This window comes from Macaca mulatta, chromosome 7, assembly GCF_049350105.2.
Source record: "Macaca mulatta isolate MMU2019108-1 chromosome 7, T2T-MMU8v2.0, whole genome shotgun sequence".
In the NCBI taxonomy this organism is placed as follows: domain Eukaryota; kingdom Metazoa; phylum Chordata; class Mammalia; order Primates; family Cercopithecidae; genus Macaca; species Macaca mulatta.
Genome location: NC_133412.1, coordinates 29,737,509 through 29,763,780, shown reverse-complemented (window position 1 = coordinate 29,763,780; position 26,272 = coordinate 29,737,509). Strand labels below are relative to the sequence as shown.

Genomic DNA, 26,272 nt, shown 5'->3' with positions numbered 1-26,272 from the left:
CTTTTTTTTTTTTTTTTGGAGACGGATTCTCGCTGTGTCGGCTAGGATGGAGTGCAGTGGTACAATCTTGGCTCACAGCAACCTCCACCTCCAGAGTTCAAGCGATTATCCTGCCTCAGCCTCCAGAGTAGCTGGGACTATAGGTGTGTGCCACCATGCCCAACTAATTTTTGTATTTTTAGTAGAGATGGTGTTTCACCATGTTGGCGAGGCTGGTCTGGAACCCCTGACCTCAGGCAATCTGCGCGCCTCAGCCTCCAGGAGGGCTGGGATTATAGGCGTGAGCCACTGCGCCTGGCCAGTAACCTTAATATCTAATTATTTCTGCTGCTTTGTTCTCTAGTAATTGTCTCATCATGATCAAGGTGCAAGCCTGGCCAGCAGCTGGCTTGGGTTTAACACCACTTCTGTGTTCTCCTCTTCCTTAAGGATTTCTCTCAGTGATCTGCCTTTTTGGTACTTAGTACAGTTGTGCTTTCAGGATATCAGAAGAACACTGCAGCCTTGTATTATTAGCCTAACCTGTAGTACATATTTAAAAATATTAATGCCAGAAAGTAGAAATTGTGGGTTTTGATCCAACTTTTTCTTTATTTTTTGAGACGGAGTCTCGCTCTGCCGCCCATGCTGGAGTGCAGTGGCGCAATCTCGGCTCACTGCAAGCTCCGCCTCCCGGGTTCACGCCATTCTCCTGCCTCAGCCTCCCGAGTAGCTGGGACTACAGGAGCACACCACCAGGCCCGGCTAATTTTTTTGTATTTTTTTAGTAGAGATGGGATTTCACTGTATTAGGCATGATGGCCTCAATCTCCTGACCTAATGATCCGCCGGCCTCGGCCGCGGCCTCGGCCTTTGTGGTTAAGTAGTTTTCTCTAGTAGTATGTTTTAACTTGTTGCATTTTATTTATACTGTATCTTTTACAAGTTTTTACTTTGTAGTTACCATGAGACTTATAGAAAACATCTTATAGACATAGTAAGTTATGTCAAGGAGATGACTGTTTATCTTAGATCGCAAGGACAAGACAGAAATGCAGAAATAATTTTTTCTTAGAAAAACCTCTATAATTTAATTCCTTTCCCCCTACCTTTTCACTTTTTATTGTCTCAGTTTACATATTTAATATTGCTTATCTCTTAACAGGTTCCTGCTGCTATTTCTTTTTGATTTATCTTCCAGACATTATATTAGTTATGAGTTGAAAGCACATCACCATTGCAGTTTCAATTATTCTGAGTTTTTTTTGTGTACCTATTTTTACCTGTGAGTTTTATACCTTCACATGTTTTGTTTTTTCACATTAGTGTTTTGTTTTTTTTCTTCTTCCAGATTGAAGAATTCCCTTTAGTATTTCTTATAAGACAGGTTTGGTGGTGGTGAATTCTCTCAGTTTTTGTTTTGTGGGAAGGACTTTATCTCTCCTTCATGTTTGAAGGATAGCTTTGTTGAATATGGTATTCTAAGATGGCAGGGTTTTTTTGTCTTTCAGCACTTTGAAAATGTCCTTTCACTCCCTTCTGGCCCATATACTTTTGCTTGAGAAGTCTGTTGCAAAATGAATTGGAACTCCTTTATATGTTATTTGCTTCTTTTCCCTTGCTACTTGTAGGATGCTCTCTTTGTCCTTAACCTTTGAGAGTTTGATTATTTTATGTCTTGTGGTAGCCTCATTTGGGTCAAATCTATGTGGTATTCTATGACCTTCCTATACCTGGATATTTATATGTTTCTCAAGTTTTGGAAAGTTTTCTCTTATTAGTGATATTTCTTTGAATAAGCTTTCTTTCCCTCATTCTTATTCAACTCTCTCTTGAACACCAATAATTCTTAGGTTTAGTCTTTTAGGGTAATTTTCCGTATCTCCTTTGCAGAGCTTCATTCCTTTTTATTCTTTTTTGTTTCTCCTATGGCTGTGGTGTTTTTTTTTTTTTTTTTATGGAGTCTCACTTTGTTGCTCAGGCTGGAGTATAGTGGCACAATCTTGGCTCACTGCAACCTCCACCTCCCGGGTACAAGTGATTCTCCTGCCTCAGCCTCCTGAGTAGCTGGGATTACAGGTGTGCATCACCACACCTGGCTCTAGTAAATGACCTGAGTGCTGCCCATCCTGAATGGGGGTGGTCCCAAAGGGAATATCCTGTCAGTGTGGAAAGGCTGGCTAGGGATTTGTGCCCAGGGGAATTGTGGAATATACCTCCTACAGTATGGTACTGCTGAACTCTGATTTGGAGTCTCCTCTGAGTTTAAGAGCAGAGTTTCCAGGGCCCGGGATGATGATCCTGTATCCTCTCTTTGTTTCTGGCTGTCCTCAGGGGTATTTCACCCTTCAGGCACTCGTGATGCTTCCTGTGGGTTGAGGCAAAGATAGGTCTTCTGTCAGGTGACCCAAGATGGCGGGGAAGTTGCACCTTGATCTCACTTTTTCCAGTGTAGAAACTCAGTCGGGGGAAATTTTCCTTGCACTTGGTGCCAGACAGATTTGGTGGAGCTGCGTCATTGATATAGGAGTCTGATTATCTTACCATCTGCTCAGAGTTTTTTTTATACTTCTCTGTGGTCCTGGGAACTGTCTCATTCTCATTTTAATTCTGGGATATTGCTGGTGATTATCTTGGCATTATATTTTTGGTTTTGGTTTTTAGTGGGGGGAGGGGGTGGTGAAGCCAGCTTGCATCTGTGCCACCATTTTGGAGAAGAATCTGTCTATATTTACTCAATTCTGACACTTTTTTTTAATAGTAGGAATGCATCTTATTGATAGTGTCTTAGATTTAATGAAATATGACATACGTTTATTCAGTAAGTAATTACTGGGCATCTGTTACAGATCAGACACTATGTTGGGCTGTGGGCATCAGTTTGAGTAAAACAGACACCTTCCTGTCTTCATGGTTTTCATCGTGAAGAGAAAGTACAGGGTTATCTGAGAAAACGTAACAGTGGAGCTTAATTTGGATAGACACGTCAGGGAAGGTCTTTCCAAGTAACGGATATTAAAGCATCAGATGTGAAGGATAAGGAGAAGTCAGTCAGGAAACAAGTGAACTAGGGATTCCAGGCCAAGAAAAAGCAAGAGAGAAAATCTCGAGGCTTGATCTAGCATGGATTGTTTAAGCAGTTAAAGGACAGGTGGTGCAGATGGCCCTTGGTGGGGTGAAGAGAAGGGCTAAGTAGTGAGGTCGTAGGGAGTGCCATGAGATGGGATTGGTTCAGGGCAAGTGCCAAATAATACAGGGCTCAAGGGGGTTATGTGAATGTTTTAGCCAAAGTTGTTAAAGGGTTTTAAGTAGGATGAGACATTTTTCCATTTTTCTTCCTGTTTTTCCATTTCAAAAACATCACTCTGGCTGCTGAATAGAGAGTTGGGGGAGGAAAGCTTGATACAGAGCTATTTCTAGCATTATAGTGAATATTGGCTAGGATTTGGGTGGTGGCTGTAGAGATGGAGAGAGAGGGACAAAATTTAGTTATAATATTGCAGGTAGGATTTAGTGATGGATTTGATATAGGAGTGAAGGAGAAGGCAGTCCTAAGGATCAGTTTTTTCCCCAAGAGCGACTAACTAGCTGGGTAGAGGTGCCTGTCTGAGATGGGGATGCTGCAGGAAGGACATGTTTAAAAAGAGGTAGCAGAAGAGTTCTGTTTTGGACTTGTTGAATTTAAGATGTCTATGAGACATCTAAATAGAGATTTTAGGAAGTTATGTGGACCTAGGGGTCTGGAGTTCAGCAGAAAAGTCTAGGTAGAGATAGAAATTTGGGAAAAATTGGCATTTAAACTCATGAGAGTGGGTGGGATACAATGTAAATATAAAAATAATAAGACCAAGGAGGTGAAGGTTGCAGTGAGCGATGATCACACCACTGCAATCCAGCCTGGGTGACAGAGTGAGACCCTGTATCAAAAAAAGAAACAAACAAACAAAAAACCCACCCCAATAGTGCAGTCTAATCATAAGAATAATATTAACATAGGCTAGGTGTGGTGACTTATGTCTATAATCCCAGCACTCTGGGAGGCGGAGATGGGAGAATCACTTGAGCCAAGGAGTTCACGACCAGCCTGGGTGACAGCGAGACCTTGTCTCTAAATTTTTTTTTTTTTTTTTTTTGAGATGAGTTCTCACTCTGTCATCCAGGCTGGAGTACAGTGGCACAATCTTGGCTCATGCAACCTCTACCTCTTGAGTTCAAGTGATTCTCCCACCTCAGCCTCCCAAGTAGCTGGGACTACAGGCATGCACCACCATGCCTGACTAATTTTTGTATTTTTTTTGGTAGAGACGGGGTTTTACCGTGTTGGCCAGGCTGGTCTTGAACTCCTGACCTCAAGTGATCTGCCCACCTCAGCCTCCCAAAGTGCTGGGGTTACAGATGTGATTCACTGCCCCCAGCCCCATCTCTATTTTTTTTTTTAAAGAATATTATTAATGAGAATAGCTCACACTTATCAACTGCCTTCTACATACTAAGCACTGTTCTGAGTACTTCACATGTGTAACTGATTTAATCTTCATGATACCCCTATGTGGTAGGTATTATTACCCTCATTGTAGACAATGGATAGGAAAGCCACAGGGCTAGTAAACCCAGCAAGTCTTCTCCTAAAGCCTGAACTATTATTATTATTATTATTGTTGAGATGGGTGTTGTTATGTTGCCAAGGCTGGTCTCAAACTCCTGAGCTCAAGTGATCCTCCCACCTCAACCTCTCAAGTACCAGGGGTTACAGGTGTGTGCACCACCATGCCCTGCTCTAAAGCCTGAGCCTGAATTCATTTTTTTTTTTTTTTTTTTTTGGAGACAGGATCTAGCCCTGTCGCTCAGGCTAGAGTGAAGTGGCAAGATCTTGGCTCACTGTAGCCTTGACCTCCTGGGCTCAAGCAATCCTCACAACCTCAGCCTTCTAAGTAGCTGGGACTATAGGCACGTGCTGTCACACCTGGCTAATTCTGTTCATTTTTTGTAGAGGGGAGGTCTCACTATGTTGCCCAGGCTGGTCTTGAACTCCTGGACTCAAGCAGTCCTCCTCCGTTGGCTTCCCAAAGTGCTGGGATTACAAGCATGAGCTACTGTGCCCTAGCAAGTCGAATTCTTAACACCACATTAAAAGAGAGAAGAGACTTAGCTTAGAGATCTGGTCAATTCTAATGGTTACCAGGGTAGGATAGAGAAGGTAGAGCTGGCACAGGAAATGAGAAAAGAATTATTAGAGAGGCAGGGAGGAACCATGCCAGGCCAGAATGTTCCAGGTAGGCTGCCAGGGTCAGTGGTGAAACGCTGCTGAAAGGTGGGCCCTTAAAGGATACATAGGCATTATATGGGTGATGAGGATGGGGGAAAGGGCTTGCTGGGCAATTTGAGTAGAGATAGATATGGAGGAATCAGCTGGTGTTTGCAGTTTAGAGGGTTGAATGCAAGGCCAGGAGAGGTGAGAGATGACACTGGAGAAGTTGACAGAGCCAGATCATGAAAGATGTGTAACATTCTGTATTAGTCCATTCTCATACTGCTATAAAGAAATACCTGAGGTTGGGCATGGTGGCTTACGCCTGTAATCCCAGAACTTTGGGAGGCCGAGGTGGGTGGATCACTTGAAGTCAGGAGTTTGAGACCAGCCTGGCCAACATGGTGAAACCCCATCTCTACTAAAAATAGAAAAATTAGCCGGGCATAGTGGCATGCCTGTAATTCCAGCTATATGGGAAGGTGAGACAGGAGACTCGCTTGAACCCGGGAGGCGGAGGTTGCAGTGAGCCGAGATCGTGCCATTGCACTCCAGCCTGGGCAACAGAGTAAGACTCGGTCTCAAAAAAAAAAAGAAAAAAAAAAAAAGAAATACCTGAGACTGAGACTGGATACTTAATAAAGAAAAGAGGTTTGATTGGCTCCCAGTTCCACAGGCTATATAGGATGTATGGCTGGGGAAGCCTCAGGAAATTTACAATCATGGCAGAAGGTGAAGGGAAGCAGGCACATCTGGCTGGAGCATGAGAACAAGAGAGGGTGGGAGATGCTGCTACACACTTTTAAACAACCTGATCTTTCTATAATTCACTATCACAAGAACAGCACTAAAGGGGAAATCCTCCGCCATGATCCAGTCACCTCCCACCAGGACCCATCTTCAACGTTGGGGATCACAATTTGACATGAGATTTGGGTTGGGACACAGACTCAAACTGTATCATTCTGCCACTGGCCCCTCCCCAAAACTTATGTCCTCACATTGCAAAATACAATCATACATTCCCAATAGTCCAAAGTCTTAACTTATTCCAGCATTAACTCAAAAATCCAAAATCTCATTTGAGACAAGCCTAGTCCCTTTTGCCTATGAGCCTGTAAAATCAAAAACAAGTTAGTTACTTCCAAGATATAATGGAGGTACAGGCATTGGGTAAATACTCCCTTTCCAAATGGGAGAAATCAGCCAAAAGAAAGGGCCTAAAAACCCCATGCAAGTACAAAACCCAGCAGGGCAGTCATTAAATCTTAAAGCTCCAAAAGAATCTCCTTTGGCTCTGTGTCTCACATCCAAGGCACACTGATGCAAGGAGTGGGCCCACAAGGTCTTGGGCAGCTCCACCCCTGTGGCTTTGCAGGGCTGTGCCCCCAATGGCTGCTCTCAGGGGCTGGGATTTGGCTTTTCCAGGCACATGGTATAAACTGTCACTGACTTTACCATTCTGGGGTCTGGAGGACAGTAGCCCTCTTCTCACAGCTCCACTAGGCAGTGCCCAGCCCCACATTTCCCTCCCACATTGCCCTGCTAGAGGTTCTCCATGAGGGCTCTGCCTCTGCAGCAGCCTTCTGTGTGGACTTCCAGGCTTTTCCATACATCTTCTTAAATCTAGTCAGATTGATTCTCTTGAACACTTTACTGCTTAGAAATTTCTTCCACCAGATACTCTAAATCATCTCTCTCAAGTTCAAAGGTCCACAGATTCCTAGAGCAAGGGCACAATGCCATCAGTCTCTTTCCTAAAGCATAGCATGAGTGACCTTTACCTCAGTTCCCAATAAGTTCCTCATTTCCATCTGAGACCCCCTCAGCCTCGCTTTCACTGTCCATATCACTAACAGCATTTTGGTCATAACATTCAATAGGTCTCTAGGAAGTTCCAAACATTCTGTCATCTTCCTGTCTTCTTCTGAGCCCTCCAAACTGTTTCAACCTCTGCCCATTACCCAGGTCCAAAGCCACTTCCACATTTTCAGGTATATTTATGGCAATGCCTCACACCTCAGTGCCAGTTTTCTGTATTAGTTTATTCTTGCATTGCTATAAAGAAATACCTGGGACTGGGAATTTGTAAAGAAAAGAGGTTTAATTGGCTCATGGTTCTGCAGGATGTACAGAAACCATGGCTGGGGAGGCCTCAGGAAGCTTCCACTCATGGTGGAAGGCAAAAGGGGAGTGGGCACGTTACATGGCGAGGATGGGGGAGACAGAAAGCAAGAGAACGAGCGAGAGTGTGAGTGAGTGATAGCGATCTTGTGAGAACTCACTATCATGAAGACAGCACCAAGCCATGAGGGAGCTGCCCCCATGATCCAGACACCTTCCACCAGGCCCTACCCCCAGCATTGGGGATTATAATTTAACATGAGATTGGGTGAGGACACATATCCAAACCATATCATTCCTCCCCTGACCCCTTCCAAGTCTCATGTCCTTCTCATATTGCAAAATACAATCATACCTTCCCAACAGTCCCCCAAAGCCTTGACTCATTCTACTATTAACTCAGAAGTCCAAGTCCAAAGTCTCATCTGAGACTTTTCTCCTTCCGCCTCTGAGCCCATACAATCAAAACAAGTTGACTATTGCCAAAATACTGTGGGGGTATAGACATTTCTCCCATTCCAAAAGGGAGAAATTGGCCAAAATAAAGGGGCTACAGGCACATTTGAAACCTAGCAGGGCAGTCATTAAATCTTAAAGATCCAAAATAATCTCCTTTGACTACACGTCCCATCCAGGGCACACTGATAGGAAGAGTGGGCTCCCAAGGCCTCGGGCAGCTCTTTGTCTGTGGCTTTGTAGGGTTCAGCCCTTAGGGCCATTCTTATGGGTTGGAGTTGAATGCCTGTGACTTCTAGGCTGAAGGTACAGAGTAGATTTACGATTCTGGGATCTGGAGGATGGTGGCCCCATTCTCACAGCTCCACTAGGAAATGCCTCTGTGTGGGGCCTCCAACCCCACATTTCCCCTTGGCACTGTCCCAGTAGAGGAATGAGGGCTTTGCCCCTGCAGCAGGCTTTTGCCTGGGCACCCAGGCTTTCTCATACATCCTCTGAAATCTAAGCAGAGGCTGCCAAACATTCTTCAATTTTTATTCTGTACATCTACAGGCTTAACACCACATGGAATCTGCTAAGCCTTATGGCTTGCATTCTTCAAAGTGGCAGCTCGAGCTGTTCTCCAACCTTTTTGACCCTTGGCTGGAGCTGGAGCTGGAGATGGAGCGGCCAGGATGGAAGAAGCAGAACTCTGAGGCTGTGCAGGGTAGTGGGGCCCTAGGCCTGGCCCTCTGCACCATAATGTCCTCCTAGGCCTCTGGGCCTGTGATGGGAGGGGCTGCTGGGGAGGTCTCCAAAATACCTTCAAGACCTTTTCCCCATTGACTTGGCTATTAGCACTTGTCTCTCTCTTAGTTATGCAAATTAGGATTTCTCTCTTGAAAAAGCTATCTCTGCCACATGGCCAGCCTGCAGATTTTCCAAACTTTTATGCTCTGCTTCCTGCTTAAATATATATTCCAACTTTCAGTAACTTCTTTGCTCCTGTACCTGAGTGTAGGCTGTTCGAAGCAGTTGTGCCACATCTTGAATACTTTTCTGCCTTGAAATTTCTTCTACCAGATACCTTAAATCATCACTGAAGTTCAGTTCCACGGGTCCCCTAGGGCAGTGGCCACAATGCAGCCAAGTTCTTTGCCAAGGCATAACACACGTGACCTTTGCTCCAGTTCCAGTAAGTTCCACATTTCCATGTGAGACCTTATCAGCCTGGCCTTCACTGTCCGGATCGCTATCAGCATTTTGGTCACAACCATTTAACCAGTCTCTAAGAATTCCAAACTTTCTTTCTTCTTCCTGTTTTCTTCTGAGCCTTCCATATGCTTCCAACCTCTGCTGTTACCTAATTCCAGAGTTGCTTCTACATTTTCAGTTTATCTGTATGTGAGGCAATCCCTCACTCCCAGTACCAATTTTTTGTGTTAGTTCATTCTTGCATTGCTATAAAGAAAGACCTGAGACTGGGTAATTTATAAGGAAAGGGGTTTAATTGGCTTACGGTTCTGCAGGCTATACAGGAAGCATGGTGATGTCTGCTTCTAGGGAGGCCTTAGGGAGCTTTCACGGTGGAAGGCAAGGAAGGAGCAGACACATCACATGGCAAAAAGCAGGAGCGAGAGACAGAGAAGGAGAGGGGAGGTTGCAACACATTTTTAAATGACCAGATCTCACAAGAACTCACTATCACAAAGACAATACCAAGCCATGAGGGATCTGCTCACATGATTCAAATACCTCCCACCAGGCCTCACCTCCAGCATTGGGGATTACATTTCAGCATAGGATTTGGGCAGGGACAAATATCCAAACTGTGTCATTTCCCAAGTTAGCAACAGACCTAGAAGTGTCGATTCCCAAAGCTGGGGAGCAACACAAAGGGAGCTGCCTGTTATAAATGGGAGGGAAATACATACCGGCACCTGCCTATTATTCCCCAAGTACTGTTTTCGCACCTTATCCATATTGTCTCATATAATGTATGTGTTGCTTGATGTTTAATTCCATGATTCCTTAAATCTTACCATGTTAAGACATTTTAGTTAAAATTTTAAAAATTATCCATGACTTCTTTCATCACTACAGCATTTATCAGAGTGATAGATATTCTATGTGACAAGAAGACCCCTGTATAAAGAGGCCTGTACATGTTTAACATGACTTCCATTTAATACTTTTGTCTACATTGAGAGCAAGTGTTGAAAATGATAGGAAAGTGTGAGTTGTTTTGCTTAGTTGAGCAACTTCGGTCACAATCAGGAGAAAGTGATTCAGTGAGGTTGTGTTTTTCTTACTCTTCCTTATACACCCTAATCATCTTGAAATCAGAGATCTTTCTATGTTTGAATTCTGCTTCTGTCATTTATTAGCTGAGTACCTTTGGGGCAAGTTATCTAACTTCTCTCAGGTGTTTTGTTGAATAAGGGACTTCTTTAATAATAATTACAAAGCATATTATGAGATTAAGTAAAGTTAGGACTTTTCTTTATCCTAATCAAAGCTCTGATGAATACAACCTATATGGTTCCTTTCCTTGTTGGTGATTCTGTTTTACCTTTGATTATTTTACTTATTTAGAATTTTGTGGTTTAAAATACCACCAGCTAATTATAGATGGAAATACTAATTTTTCTTGATGTGCATATTAACACTGTTCTTGAGAAGTTAGACCTAATTCTGAAAATAATCTTTGCATGAACATTAAATAACTACAGTGTCTAAAAATATTCATTCCAAAGCTCTGTCATCTCATATCAAATTTTAGAAAAATAAGAATATTTAATTTTTTATACTTAATGGTAACAAAGCATATCCATTAATTTGCAAGTTCTTGTTTTCTTCCTAAATTTAAAAAGATAATTTCAATGTCTGGTGGGAGCTGACTTGAACTTGATTTTCTTTCTTTCTTTCTTTCTTTTTTTTGGAGACAAAGTCTTGCTGTGTTGCCCAGGCTGGAGTGTAGTGGCACAATCTCAGCTCACTGCAATCTCCACCTCTCAGGTTCAAGCAATTCTTGTGCTTCAGCCTCCCGAGTAGCTGGGACTGTACAGGTGCATGTCACCACTCCCAGTTAATTTTTTGTATTTTATTAGAGATGGGGTTTCACCATGTTGCCCAGGCTGGTCTCGAACTCCAGAGCTCAGACAGTGCACCCGCCTCGGTCTCCCAAAGTGTGATTTACTTTTTTTTTTTTTTTTTTGAGATGGAGTCTCGTCCTGTTGCCCAGGCTAGAGTGCAATGGCGCAATCTCAGCTCACTGCAACCTCTGCTTCCCTGGTTCAAACAATTCTCCTGCCTCAGCCTCCTGAGTAGCTAGGATTACAGGTGCCTGCCACCATGCCCAGCTAATTTTTGTATTTTCAGTAGAGACGGGGTTTCTCCATGTTGGCCAGGCTGGTCTCGAACTCCTAACCTTGTGATCTACCTGCCTCGGCCTCCCAAAGTGACATGTGATTTACTTTTAAACCAGGTACATTTCACAGTATATGCAAAGTGACTTACAGAGTCAGCAAAAAATTAAAAATTTTAAGTCAACTCTATGATTTTATTCATTTATAGAAATTCATGAACCTGAGCTCGCTCATTCATTAAAATTTTAGTCTTCAGCATCCTCAGATTGTTTTTTGTGGTTATTGACTAACCTCATTTTGATAGAGCCTTCATTCTGTTGTCAGAGCCCACTGGAACACTGCAGCATGGATGGCAAGCTGATTGGCGTGTCTTTGACATGTTGTCTTAGATGAGACATTCTTAAGTTTCACCAGATGACATGGGCCAGTTTAATAGCTGGTTTTCATTATGATACCCAGAACAATTTGGGGGTGGAGGAGGGAAATTCCTTCATAATAAAATCTACTGTTTTGGCCAGGCACGGTGGCTCACGCCTATAATCCCAGCCCTTTGGGAGGCCAAGGCAGGCGGATCACAAGGTCATGAGATCGAGAACATCCTGGCTAACACTTTCTCTGCTAAAAATACAAAAAATGAGCTGGGCGTGGTGGCATGCACTTATGTTGTAGTCCCAGCTACTTAGGAGGCTGAGGCAGGAGAATGGCATGAACCTGGGAGGCGGAGCTTGCAGTGAGCCAAGATCGCGCCACTGCACTCCAGCCTGTGCGACAGAGCAAGACTGTGTCTTAAAAAAAAAAAAAAAAAAAAAAAAAAGATATATATATATATATATATAAGTAATGTTCTACTTCTGAACCTAAATGGTGGGCATATGGAAGTTCATTACATCATTCTTTCATTCAACAAATTATCTATGTATACACACAGACACATCTCTTATATATTTCATAACAAATTAAAAAAATACAAAATATACCATTACTAAGAGGGGCAATTTGTTTCTTTAATAATTTTTGTTTCCTTTTTTCTGGAGAGCTTATCATGTCCTTTTAGAATAGTAGTTCCTGATTTTTTTTATGCCAAAAACACGCTCTAAGGGCTATATGAATTACTTAGTAATCATATGGAACACCCATATTAATGTCAGGTTTCAGAGGAGGGGGTATTAGTGACATTTCAGGATTTCTTTCCTGCTTTAGTTCAAAGCACAGAGGAGCACTTAGTTTTTGTAATAGGCCTGTTTGAATTGTGACATAAAGCACTCATTTTTGCAAACATTCACAATGGGCTATCAAAAGTGAGCCATGGCAGATTCCAAATTGCCAAGCTGCTCATGATTTAATACAGAAGCTAATAAAGATGTGCACATGTGCTATAAAGCAAACAATGTATATGGGAGTTAGGGGGAGAAGAGAGAATCATATGGGTCAAATTCTTTAGGTTTTGAGGGCTGCTCAGTTTACTCTGTTAGTGCTGTTAGTCTTGTTCCCAAAGTGTCTGGGGCATCAGAAGCAACTGCTTTTGGTGCCCACACCCTCAGTGTTACTTGACAGACAAAATGCAAGTTAGCAAAACTTCCAGTGAGTCATCTGCATCAATCAAGGGCCTCTTCCGTGTTGTCATTGTGGTAAGATACCGAAAGAAAGATGACTGGTGGGCCAGGCACGGTGACTCATGCCTGTAATCCTAGCACTTTGGGAGGCCGAGGTGGGCAGATCACCTGAGGTCAGGGGTTCAAGATCAGCCTGGCCAACATGGCGAAACCTCGTCTCAACTAATAATACAAAAATTAGCCACGTGTTGTGGGGCATGCCTGTATTCCCAGCTACTTGGGAGGCTGAGGCAGGAGAATCACTTGAACCTGGGAAGCAGAGGTAGCAGTGAACGGAGATTGTGCCACTGTACTCCAGCCTAGGCAACAGAGCGAGACTCCATCTCAAAAAAAAAAAAAAAAAAAAAAAGACTGGTGCCTCCTTAAATGTGCAAGGCTGGGTGTAACCCCCAAGAAGGTGCAAGGGCAGTGCTAGGTGAGCCAACACTGGTGCCCCTCTCTGGCATGTACCAGTGCCAGCATGTCCCTTGAACCTGCCTTTCTAGTGCTCTTTTAGACTCTGTCAAAATTACCTCATTGCTGCCAGGCAGGCCTCATTAAATTGTATTGTGGAAGGACAGATGTCTTTTATTTTCCTTGCAAGCTGTTATGCAGGTTAAATCTGTTAGCATTATTTTATCAGATTTTAGCTATTATAAAATTTAGTCCATCTTCATTTTATTCTTATTCTCATTTTTTATCAAGTGGTTCATTTGAATTGTCACAAATCTTTGTGTGCTTAAGTTTTACGTAATTTAGGTTTATTTTCTCATTTCTCCCCCCCCTAAGCTTTTTTCTTTAATCACAGTACCTCAAATCTCAGGCTCTTCTTTTTCCTTCTTCTACCAGTTTCTACATCATTATTTATTCTTTCTTTACCTACTACTTCATGAATCTCTCTTCTCTAAGCCTCTGATTCATGCCCCGTCCCAACCCTGTTTGGTGGCCTCAAACTCTGGTATGACTTCATGGAAAATCCTGAGCTAAGCCTGTGGAATGTTTCCAATTTTTCTCATCTCTCTTCCTTGCCTTGCCTTATCTCAGTCTTAAATAAAATCAACGTATATGTGCTGCCCACAAACTGTGGGCCAGGAACTTGGTTGACTTCAGAGGGGATTCAGAGATAGCTTTGAAAGAGTATATAGCCTGGTATGGAAGGTAGGTAGATTCATGAATAACTAAAATAAGGTCTCAGGTAGCGTAAGTGAGATGTTTGAGAGACTCTCACAAGATAATGAGGGACTAGATCTAGAGTAGTGTGAGTGGAGAAGAGGAAACGAGAATCATTGAAAGAGCACAAACGGGGATCACTGAAAGAGAGCCTAACCCTTTGTTAGCTAATCATGACAGAATCCAGTTACATGACTGCGTTACCAGGGGGTCCTTGCTCCCAGAGCTCCCAAGATGGTGGCGGGCAGCTTCCAAAATGGCAGCAGGCCGCTTCCAAGATGGTGGCAAGCCTCATGTTCTCTGACCTGGGGTTCTTGTCCTCACGGATTCTAAGGAATGGAATCTTGGGCCATGTGGTGAGTGTTATAGCTCTATTAGTAGCCATGGGTCACAGAAGAGAACCATGGAATCCAGTGACTAGTGTTCAGCTCGATCAGGACGAACCCAGCACTTAGCCGTGCAGGAACAATGGCCTTTGTCCTGATTGGGAGCGGCAATGGGCGCCTCCCTGGATCAGGAGCACAGCAGACACCCTGCCGGATCTGGAGGGATGGAAGTCAGCCACCGGTCTGCCACAGCGGCAAACAGCAGTGGTGGATGGCGAGCGAAAGCTCAGCTTGAGCCGTAACAAACACAGACCAAAAGAAAGTGCAGTTGCAAGATTTAATAGAGTGAAGACAGAGCTCCCATACAAAGGGAGGGGACCCAAAGAGGGTAGCCATTGCTGGCTGGAATGCCTGGGTTTATATCCGTATCCTTGTCCCTCCCACCGTGCTCTTAGGCGATAGACGATTGGCTATTTCTTTACCTCCTGTTTTTGACTAATTAGCATTTTAGAGAGCTCTCTGATTGGTCGGGTGTGAATTAAATTGCAAGCCCCGTGTTTAAAGCCCCGTGTTTAAAGGTGGATGTAGTTACCTTCCCAGCTAGGCTTAGGGATTCTTAGTGGGCCTAGGAAATCCAGCTAGTCCTGTCTCTCAACAGGGGCCTTCCCTTGCCTTGCTGGGGGCTGTGTCCAGTTTGATTCACTTTGGCCAGGGTTATCGTTTTCTAACTGCTTCTTTTTCATCAGGAGGGCCTTCTGCAGACTTAGTGGGCAGTGTCTATCCTTGTTTCTGATTCCTGCCGGACTCACACTGTGTCCTATTTCTAGGTTTCTCATGCGTTCCAGTGGCCTTGTCTTCTTGCCTCCCTTCCCCCGGTCTTCTCACTGGATGTGACTGGACAAGTTTAGTTCTATTCCTGCCGTGTGTCTTTGCATCGCGGCCTGGAGGAAGAGTGGGAGGCAGGGTTGGAAGTGACAAAGGCAGTAGGAAGTGGCGTGTCAGGTTGAGATTTCCCTGTTTCAGCATCTAAGGTATATATCCTCAAATTGACCCCCTTCTGGCATAGTTGTTTCTGCAGTCACTGATCTCATTGGTTAAGATGGAAAAGAAACACAGAAAGGCAATGGTAATAATAGAATGGTTTCTGACCTATTTCTCCTTGTATGCTTTCCCCAGAGGTAAAGCTAAGATAAAGAGGAAGTTGGTTATGAGAGTGGTGTTCAGTCTTTAAATATCTTGCTTTTGGTGAATGTGAGGGCCTTAGCCTTCCACTGCTTATCTGTAAGTGTTGTTAACATCTAGCCCTTGGAAATCTAGTCTTTGGCAAAGTATCTACTGTTTGCAAAATACTTGTGGAAATCTGAGCTGGAGCTCCCTACTGACACAGAGCATGAAGGCGCTTTCTAGATTTCAAGTCTCCTCATGTTTAGGCACTGGTCAGTCATGCTTTTACAAACTCACTCGGACACATTTTCCTTTTTTGTGTTTTCATCAGTCAAGGTAATAGGTCATTTCATGATTCTGAATCTCTCTCTTTTTTTTTGAGATGGAGTCTCACTCTGTTGCCCAGACTTGAGTGCAGTGACGTGATCTTAGCTTACTGCAACCTCCACCTCCTGGGCTCAAGTGATCCTCCCACCTCAGCCTCTTGAGGAGCTGGGATTACAGGCACGAGCCACCATGCCTGGCTAATTTTTGTATTTTTAGTAGAGGTGGGGTTTTACCATGTTGGTCAGGCTGGTCTCCAACTCCTGAGCTCAAGAGATCCACCTACCTCGGCTTCCCAAAGAGCTGGGATTACAGGCATGAGCCACCGTGCCCATCCCGACTCTTAATCTCTTTATATTTATATATCTTTTCTGGAACCAGTAATGCCTTCCCGAGAAAGCTACAAAAATGTTGTCTTTGTAAATAAGCTTCAGATTGGGAGCAGTTAGTACATAGAAATATGTATTGCATGAGTAAGGCTTTAGTGATATGTACAGATATTACTCAGTTTATGGACTGTGTACCTGGGAAAAAAGTTGTAAAACAGATTTCAGTGACATGTTTGATATATGACTTTAGAAATCACTTCCTATGGGAAAAAACAGTAACAACCCCACCCTGTACTTATATATTGGTTTATGCTTTTCATGAAGTTTCTATGTGTGTAAGCCTTTGCAATAAACTGGAAGACTATTGTTGTCATCCTCATTTTATTGTTGCCTGAAATAAAGGCCAAGGCCCATCTGGTAGCCCTGGGACTAGAACCCATAGTCTAGTTCCATACTCTTTCCTCTGCAAACTGTTTAGATTAAAAGTTTGTATGTGTTGGTAATAATAAGATAAAATTAAAGCAATTGAGTGAGCTTTTAATCGTACTACTTATATTCAATTTAAAGAGATGCCTTTTATTCTGATCTTCTTTTGATAAATTCTTACTAAGCACCAGCTGTGTGTCAGGTACTCTTCTAAGTACTGCCTGCAGTGTTGAACAACACAGACACGGAACTTATGTTCTAATGAAGGAAGAGAGACAGTAAATAAGTAAATAGACAACATAACAGCAAGTGATTTCAGATAGTGAATAACAGCGCTGAAGAATGTAAAATGGAGAACGGTAATCGTAGTTTGGATTGATTTCAGCTAGAAAGATCTGGGAATGCCTCTCTGAAGAGGTTTACATTTGAGCTATCATGTAAGTGAGAAGGAGGCAGGCATAAGCAGATCTGGGAGAAGTACATTATAGAGGAATTAACAAGGGCCAGGGTCTAGAGACAGGAGCAAACAAAACTGTGTTCCTGAAGAACTAAAATAAGATCTGCATGGCTCCGGCTTAGAGGTTGGCAGGGGAAGGAAAGGACAGGTCATGAAGGCCTTTGTAGACCATGGTAAGGGATTTGTGTGTTAACTGTGAGGGCCAGGCCTGTAATCCCAGCACTTTAGGAGGCCAAGGTGGGAGGATCACTGTCTGAGGCCAGGAGTTTGAGACCAGCCTGGCCAACATGGCGAAATCCTGTCTCTACTAAAAATAAAACAACAACAAAAAAGTAGCTGGGCGTGGTGGCGGGTACCTGTAATCCCAGCTACTTGGGAGGCTGAGGCAGGAGACTTGCTTGAACCCTGGAACTGGAGGCTGTAGTGAGCCAACCTGGGCAACAAGAGCAAAACTCCGTGTCCGAAAAACAGAAAACCAAAAAACTATGATGGCTATTTGTCCTACTGTTTTCTTGTTAAAATGTCCTTCATTTTATAAAACGATAGTGATATTAGATAGTAGATTGGTATTTATGTTGCCTGTGCTGAGTGTGAGGGCCTTAGCCTCTACTTGTCTGTAAGTGCTGCCAATAATTAATGGTTTTGTAACCTTACTTGTCAAAAGTTAGTTAATAACCTTATATCAGTCCCCAAACTTGAAAAAAAAATTTTTACCAGCCATGAAATCTGGTAGTTTGGAAACTACAGCAATATACCACAGCAGCTTCCTAATAGGAAGGCTTGAAAATATTTGTCAGTAAAGAGGTTAACATAGGCTGGGCACAGTGGCTCATGCCTGTAATTCCAGCACTTTGAGAGGCCAAGGCAGGCGAATCATGAGGTCAGGAGATCGAGACCATCTTGGCTAACAGGTGAAACCCTGTCATTACTAAAAATGTAAAAAAATTAGCTGGGCGTGGTCGCATGTGCCTATAGTCCCAGCTACTCGGGAGGCTGAGGCAGGAGAATTGCTCGAACCCAGGAGGCGGAGGTTGCAGTGAGCCGAGATTGCGCCACTGCACTCCAGCCTGGGTGACAAAGTGAGACTCCGTCTCAAAAAAAAGAAAAAAAAGAAAAAAAAAAAAAGAAGAGGTTAACATAATATCCAGGACAGTGGCATGGCATGCTGAAATGTTTTTCTTACAGGAGACGTTTAATTTAAATTATCTTGAATCTCAGATCTACCTGTACTTTCGTTCACCCACTTCCTTTTCGCTTTCTCCTATCTGTAAGTTCATCACTGGGTCATATAAATTTCTCTTGTTCTTGGGAATGACCTTGTTACAAGCTTCCAGAACTTTGTGCCCAGTACTTAGAATAGTCATTACATTATCACAATTCTTTGGGAAGTTGCCCCACATTTAACATACTCAAATCCAGATGCTCCTTCTCAAAGCTCCAAGTAAATTAGTACCCTGATCATTGTTAAAAATGAAATGTAGAGGTGAATTTACATGAAATGCGGATACAGATACAGGCCAGAGACCGGGTTCAGTCGGGCCCATGCCAGCCATGATTGATTGTATCATGTCTTTCTTTTGCTGGCTGAATCTAGGATTCCTGTTTTCATATGTGATTTGTTCATGAAAATGGGCATTTAGGTTTAGTGTTATGCGTGTTTTAAAGGGAGATTTCTTCCCAGAGAGTCCAAGCACATAAAACACTTCTTCAATGAGGTATTTGAAAGATTTATGCATGTTAGTATATTTTGTTCTTTTTCTTCAAAATTGACCACATAATCTTCTGGCTTATGTCCAGAGAGTGTCTAGTTGAGGCAAAATATTTGCTGCTTTAGGAATCCCTGATGATTACCATGCCTTTTTCATGGTGTTGAGGCTGCAGGAGCTAAGTTTATTAGTGACTGGCTGTGCCATTTTTACCATTTCCCACTCATCTTTATAAAATAATGAAGGCAAAATGCTGAACAACAGTGTTTTTTCAGTTTTTAAAAATTTGTTATTTTTATTCTCCTCTTCTCCCTTCTGTGATGGCTCCTGAAGGATATCTGAGAAATCGTTAAGGCTTTGCGGAGCACAGGATGCAAACCACAATAAAAAATCCAAATTGTGTGCGGGGCATGGTGGCTCATGCCTGTAATCCCAGCACTTTGGATCACGAGGTCAGGAGTTCGAGACCAGCTTGGCCAACACGGTGAAACCCCGTCTCTACTAAAAATACAAAAGTTAGCTGGGCACAGTGGCACATGCCTGTAGTCCCAGCTACTCGTGAGGCTGAGGCAGGAGAATCGCTTGAACCTGGGAGGCAGAGGTGGCATTGAGCCAAGATTGTGCCACCACACTCCAGCCTGGGCAACAGAGCGAGACTCTGTCTCAAAAGAAAAAAAAAATTCCAAATTGTAAACTCAGCCATAAAGAGATGTCTGAGCTATTGAAACTGGCAGAACCACAATACCATAGCTTCAAAAATAGATCTTATATGTACATTTTAACCTAAAATTATACTTTCAGGTGGCATTTACTGTATAAAGCAAAGTCAAGCTTTGATCATAACTGTTTTGTCAGAACACACTTTTTGTATAATTTGGGAATGGTGGTGCTATGAGGGCTAAAATATTTTTTGTTTACTAATTTAAAAAGTAAATTTCAGCCGGGCATGGTGGCTTACACCTGTAATCCTAGCACTTTGGGAGGCCAAGGCGGGTGGATCACCTGAGGTCAGGAGTTTGGAGACCAGCTTGGCCAACATGGCGAAACTCTGTCTTTATTAAAAATACAAAAATTAGCTGAGCGTGGTGGCAGGCGCCTATAATTCCAGCTACTCAGGAGGCTGAGGCAGGAGAATTGCTTGAACCCAGGAGGCGGAGGTTGCTGTGAGCTGAGATCGGGCCACTGCACTCCAGCCTGGGTGACAAGAGCTTAACTCTGTCTCAAAAAAAAAAAAAAAAAAAAGGAAATTTCATATTGGCCAAGATGTCTTTTTTCGTAAATTGTTTAATTATAAATAGTTATATGTTTATATATTATTGTAAAATAATTGGTTTGCTAGTTTAAATTTTTTTCTTTTTGTCTTCTAGTTTGCCAGGGTTTGGATACCTGATCCAGAGGAAGTCTGGAAGTCAGCAGAGCTGCTCAAAGATTATAAGCCAGGAGATAAAGTCCTGCTACTTCACCTCGAGGAAGGAAAGGTGAGATCTCACTTTCATTTGTCGTCCTTGGCATAAAGTGAAGGGAGTTCAAAAGAGTAAGTTTACTGTGAAGTAAACTCTCAATGGAAGTTAAATTTTGAACTTACCTAGAATTTTTACTTACTAAATTAGTAAAAATGGCAAACTCAATTTCCTATCCTGATAGCGTTTTTAATGGCATAGATTAGTGAAAATAGCAGATACTTTTAAAAGCTTTTATTTTGACCTATGAATTTATTACGATTGTCAGGTTTAGATTCATATCTAATCCTAAAACTCTTGCATTTAAACTGGTGTGCTATGGGGAGTGCTTGTAGTGGTTTTAAAAAGAGGCATGTTGCTAGGTCTTAGAGAAGACTCATTGGTGGCAGCATGGAGAGCAAAACTGAGGGGAAGACACTAGCTGGGATGAAGGCAGGGAAGAATTAGGCCAATTAGGAGGGCATTGAATACCAAACTAGGGAATTAACTTATTTAACATTTATTGGTCATCTGCTCCGTGTTAGGCAAAATGTCCGGCACTTTGGAGTGGATTTTCTCATGTTAAATTTCACACCAACCCTATGGGTTGGCAGGTGATACAATCACTGTTTTCCAAATAAGAAAGCCAAACCTCAGAGACCTTAAGTAATTTTGCTCAAGGTCACACAGCCAGGAAGTGGCTTTTGGAATTTGAAGAGAGATTTGAACACAGATGACTCTAAGATGAGTGCTTATACTATTTGACTACATCGGAGTTTTGCAGATTACTGGTCATGAGCAGTTGCTTAAGGTGATGTCTGCCATGTTATCCACTGTAAAGTTACTGTTTTCCCTTTGTAATTAGTAAATGTCACTGTGTTGGGGCAGATATTTTGAGGCCACTCATATATCCTGCTTCTCCTTAAACTTTGCCTGCTAATATTTGCCCAGTGTTCATTACTGTGTCTTGCCTGCAGCAAGTATTATTGTGTTCTAGTGGTGATTCTCCATTTCTTTCCTTCCTTATATACTTATTAACTAGAATTCTTCTATAGGGAAGGAAGTATTGTTTCTTCTGTCCCATTTATTTATTAATTTAATCATGTATTATGGACTCATGGGTATTTCTTTTATTCTTCATTACTATCATTACTTATTTTATTAGTTACATTGTTCCAGCTTTGGTCATTGAGATCTCTCTTAGATTGGGTCCTTTGCCTTTTTTGACAGGTCCCTATCCTTTTTTATTTTTTTTGAGAGTGTCTCACTCTGTCACCCAGGCTGGAGTGCAGTGGCTTGATCATGGCTCCCAAGCTCAGCCTCCCTAGGGGCTAGAACCACAGGCATGAGCTACCATGCCTGGCTAATTTTTAAAATTTTTAGTAGAGATGGAGTCTCAATACGTTGCCCAGGCTAGTCTTGAACTCCTGGGCTCAAGCAGTCCTCCCACCTTGGCATCCTAAAGTGCTGGGATTATAGGCATGAGCCACTGTGCCTGGCTTTTTTTTTTTTTAAAGATATAACACTTCTCCTGGTACCCCAAGACACTTACCCTGTATTTCCCCTTTCCCAACCCTGGTACCTTATATTGGAGGATAGTATTTGACAACCAAGATCTGTGCACTAGGTGTGCTCGTTGCTATTGAGATGACACCACTTCTAGGCCCTCTTAGCATACAGAGCGTGAAAAATATATACATGGATGGATAGATGGATACTAATATGTATGCATACTATACTAATGTATACTCAACCATCTATACTTACTTTATGTTTACATATGTGTGTATGTGTTTGTATATACATATTTTATATATATAAAATGTGTTTTTAGAGATGGATGTCTTGCTATGTTGCCCAGGCTGGTCTTGAACTACTGGGCTCAAGCAGTCCTTCTACCTCATCCTCCCAAAGTGCTGGGATTAAAGGCATTAGCTACGCACTTGACCTTTTTTTTTTTTTTTTGAGATGGAGTCTACAATCTCTGCTCACTGCAACCTCTGCCTCCCCTCCCGGGTTCAAATGATTCTTGTGCCTCAGCTTCCTGAGTAGCTGGGATTACAGGCACATGCCACCATGCCTGGCTAATTTTTGTGTTTTTAGTAGAGACAGGGTTTTACCATGTTGACCAGGCTGGTCTCGAACTCCTAACCTCAAGTGATCCACCCACCTTGGCCTCCCAAAGTGCTGAGATTACAGGCGTGAGCCACCACACCCAGCCTTGACCTTCTTTTAAAAAAATAAAACCCGTGAGTTAATAGGGATCCTTTTTTCTCCAGTCCAATGCCACCAGGTTCATTCTATTATTCTTCCTTTGATTATGTATACTGTAACTTCTCTCTTTGGTTTTCATTATCTATAATATATTACTTATTCATTACATATGTAAAGTTATTTCAGAATTGCTAATCCATACCCCTATGAGAAGCAGATTTGCCAAGCAGAGTACAGTGTCTATGTTTAATTTTATTAATCCTTAGTATTTTTTAAAAATATAGAAATAGAATGATACATACCTTTAATAAAAGCAAGAATAGGGACAGGGGTCAAACAAGAAGAATAAACATTATAAAATTCACTAACTATTCAAGAATCATTCTCTTTTTAGAAACTGTAGTCACTTAGGGTCCTAGATTAAAATAGAGAAAGCATGGCTTTTGTAATAGTAGAAGAGTGTATTTATTTAATGATGTCCATTGATTCTAGAAGAGCAGGTTATGTTCATTTAAAGGCTAACTCCAAGAAAGAAATTTCTGTGAAGATGTTACAGACTCTTCTCTACCTTTTAAATTAGTGTCTTCTCTAACATTTCAATTTCAGCTCCTCCCCACACTCGCCACAAACAACCCCACCCTGTAATGAAGACTGAGAAAAGAGCTCTGGGTTGCCCTTCTGCCATTCTGGAGTCTTCTGGCTAACACCAGAACAGACAATTGTGTATTTACAGGGCCAATGCAAGGACCAGTCAGCCCCAGGCAAGGGTGATACTCTCTGATAAGCAGGCAGCAAGAAATGCTAAGGGGTAAATTGTTAATTTTTCTCTCCTTTAGCATAATTCATTCAAATATGATTTGACTATTTGACCTCTGTATATATTTTCAGTATTAACAAAACTGGCTTTTTACAAAACCTTGTCCCTCCCTACCACTAAATTGAATTTTTATTCCTATTCACTTGTCCTATGTTATTTGCCCCTTAATATATAGTTAAGTGACAATATTCATGGTTGGCTATGCCATAAAGCCATATTCCCATGACTTTAAAGTGAGTAGTGGCTAGTAGTGGTCACTCACACCTGTAATGCCAGCATTTGGGAGGCCAATGTGGGAGAATCCCTTGAGCCCAGGAGTTCAAGATCAGCCTGGGCAATATAGTGAGACCCCATCTCTATTAAAAGTTAAGTGAATAGTGCTTGTTAACTTTTGGGACCAGGAACCCCATTAAAATGTCATTTTTGTTTTGTTTTGTTTTGTTTTTGTTTTTGTTGAGATGGAGTCTTGCTCTGTCACCCAGACTGGAGTGCAGTAGCGTGATCTTGGCTCACTGGAACCTTTGCCTCCAGGGTTCAAGTGATTCTCCTGCCTCAGCCTCCCAAGTAGCTGGAATTACAGGTGCCCACTACCATGCCTGGCTAATTTTTTTTTTTTTTTCCCGAGACGAAGTCTCGTTCTGTCGCCCAGGCTGGAATGCAGTGGCGTGATCTCAGCTCACTGCAAGCTCTACCTCCTGGGTTCACGCCGTTCTCCTGCCTCAGCCTCCCGAGTAGCTGGGACTACAGGCTCCTGCCACTATGCCTGGCTAAATTTTTGTATTTTTAGTAGAGATGGGGTTTCTCCGTGTTAGCCAGGATGGTCTCGATCTCCTGACCTCGTGATCCACCCACCTCGGCCTCCCAGAGTGCTGGGATTACAGGCGTGAGCCACCACGCCTGGCACGCCTGGCTAATTTTCATGTTTTTAGTAGAGATGGGGTTTCACCATGTTGGCCAGGTTGGTTTTGAACTCCTGACCTCAGGTGATTCACCCACCTCGGCCTCCCAAAGTGTTGGGATTACAGGCGTGAGCCACCATACGTGGCCAATTTTTGTATTTTTAATAAAGATGGAGTTTTACCATGCTGATCAGGCTGGTCTCGAACTCCTGACCTCAGTTTATCCGCCCACCTTGGCCTCCCAAAGTACTGGAATTACAGGTGTGAGCCACCGCACCCAGCCTAACTCTAATGAATGAATCAGCTTATGCACAGAAAAAAAGCAAAACAAAACAAAAATCTAATGAAAACTATGAATTGTCTTGCCTCAAAAAAAGTACACACGTGCACATACAGAGTGTTGCACATAATTTCAGGGGATTCTTGGGTCTCGTGGTTTAGGGGTTCCTAAGTACTTACCACATGCCAGACTTGCCTCATTTACTTTTTACCATAACCCTGTTAGCTTATTTTACAAAGGAGGGATTTGGGTTAAATACTGTAATTCAAAACCACATAAAAAGTAAGTATTAGTATTAGGATTTGAATCCAGGTCAATCTGATCCTAGAGTCAAGCTCTTGACCACTCTTTTATATTGTCTGCCACTTTTTTATAGGTAAAAGGGGATGGAGGAGAGAAATGTATTTAAAAATTTAAAACTTCTGATTCAGTAGGTGGGTGAAAAAGGTCTAGGCTATAACTTTTCAAACTATATTAGCAAAAATTGTTAATACAAGTTAGTATGTCTGATGAAAACACAATTCATACTGTTTTCCATCTCCACCAGCTTCTGTGATATTGGAAGGTGCTAGGAAAATAATGCATTTGATAGCTGAGAAGCAAATCAGGAATAGGAAGTGAGCAAAATTCATGGCTCTTTTTCATAGTCCTTGCCATAATTTATCTAGATTCTGTGCCTTGTGCATTTTCAGGATTTGGAATACCGTCTAGATCCAAAGACCAAGGAGCTGCCTCACTTACGAAATCCTGACATACTTGTTGGTGAAAATGACCTCACAGCCCTCAGCTATCTTCATGAGCCTGCTGTGCTCCATAATCTCAGAGTCCGCTTTATTGATTCCAAACTTATTTATACATATTGTGGTAAGTATGCTTTGCTTTCTGAATAGACTGTGTACTCTTTCCTGAATGGACATAGTCATGGAAATATTGTACATGGGGAAAGCAGGCTGTGGCTGGATTTTCTCTGAGAGACAAAATCACTTGAGCATTATCTGAAAGATTTACCAGTATTTATTAGCCAAGTTACATTTATGCTGAATAAACTCACTTGTGAGCTTACATAATTTTGCTAAAAGTAAAAAAGACTGGGCCCATCTTTTGGAAATTTTTTCCCTCACAGAAGTCATATGTCAGATTTGGTGCCAAATTCACCAGTTATTTTCTTCTCTTCCAAAAACTGCTACACGAAGAGTAGATGTCCAAGGACTTATCTTTGGAGCAGGTTCAAGAGATTTAGTGTTATCTTGTGGTCAGTTACTCGCCATGCAGAACTAACTTGACTCTGGTGATTCGTCTTGCTCACTCCTGCTTGCCTGGGCCTCTGCTCATTGCAGTGTTAGCTGCCAGCCACCCAGCTCATGGTGATTTTTATCTCGCCAAGAAATAAAGCTTCCACATGTGTGTATGTTTGTGTTCCTTTCCCCCTTCTCCAGCTTTCCTTCTTTTTTCTCTCTTTCCCGGTTTGTTCTTATCTTTTATTTTCTCCCTTTCCTCTGGCTATGTTTTCTCCACTGACGTCTTATCGTTCTTTCACTAATCACTCTGTCCTCTGAAGCTCAAATCTGGATTCATTCATTCGTGTGGTATACCCAACTCAGTGTTCATGATTTTTTCATTACTCTCCTGTTTTAGACAGGAACAGCCACCTTTTCTTCTTAAAATAATTGACATCCTTTATATCATTGATAGTTACTTTTCTTTACTGGTAATTATTTCTTTTTCTCAATTTTTATTTTTCGTCCATTTTTTTTCCTTGCACATGTGTTGCCTTCTCAGTGAAGTCTTGTCTGGCCACCCTATCAAGGCAGAAACCCCTCCTTACTGTCTTTCTTCCCTGCATTATTTTTTGCCTTCTTTTCCTTACTATTTAATCTGTGATTATGTGTGTGTATATATATATTTTCTTACTTATCTTGTTAATTGTCTGAATTTCCCACTAGCATTTAAGTTCCATGAGGGTAAAGATTAGCCT

General features: G+C 42.3%; 1 protein-coding gene across 4 annotated transcripts in view; it reads left to right on the top strand.

Annotated features, from left to right (window-relative positions):
* MYO5A (myosin VA) overlaps window positions 1–26,272 on the top strand; it is a 220,963-nt gene that overhangs the window by 64,270 nt on the left and 130,421 nt on the right. For all 4 annotated transcript variants that reach the window (XM_015142269.3, XM_015142271.3, XM_028850935.2 and 1 more), the window contains exons 2-3: window positions 20,016–20,126; window positions 24,990–25,161. In XM_015142269.3, the coding sequence (XP_014997755.2) occupies window positions 20,016–20,126; window positions 24,990–25,161 (283 nt within the window). The remainder of the gene's footprint in view (window positions 1–20,015; window positions 20,127–24,989; window positions 25,162–26,272) is intronic.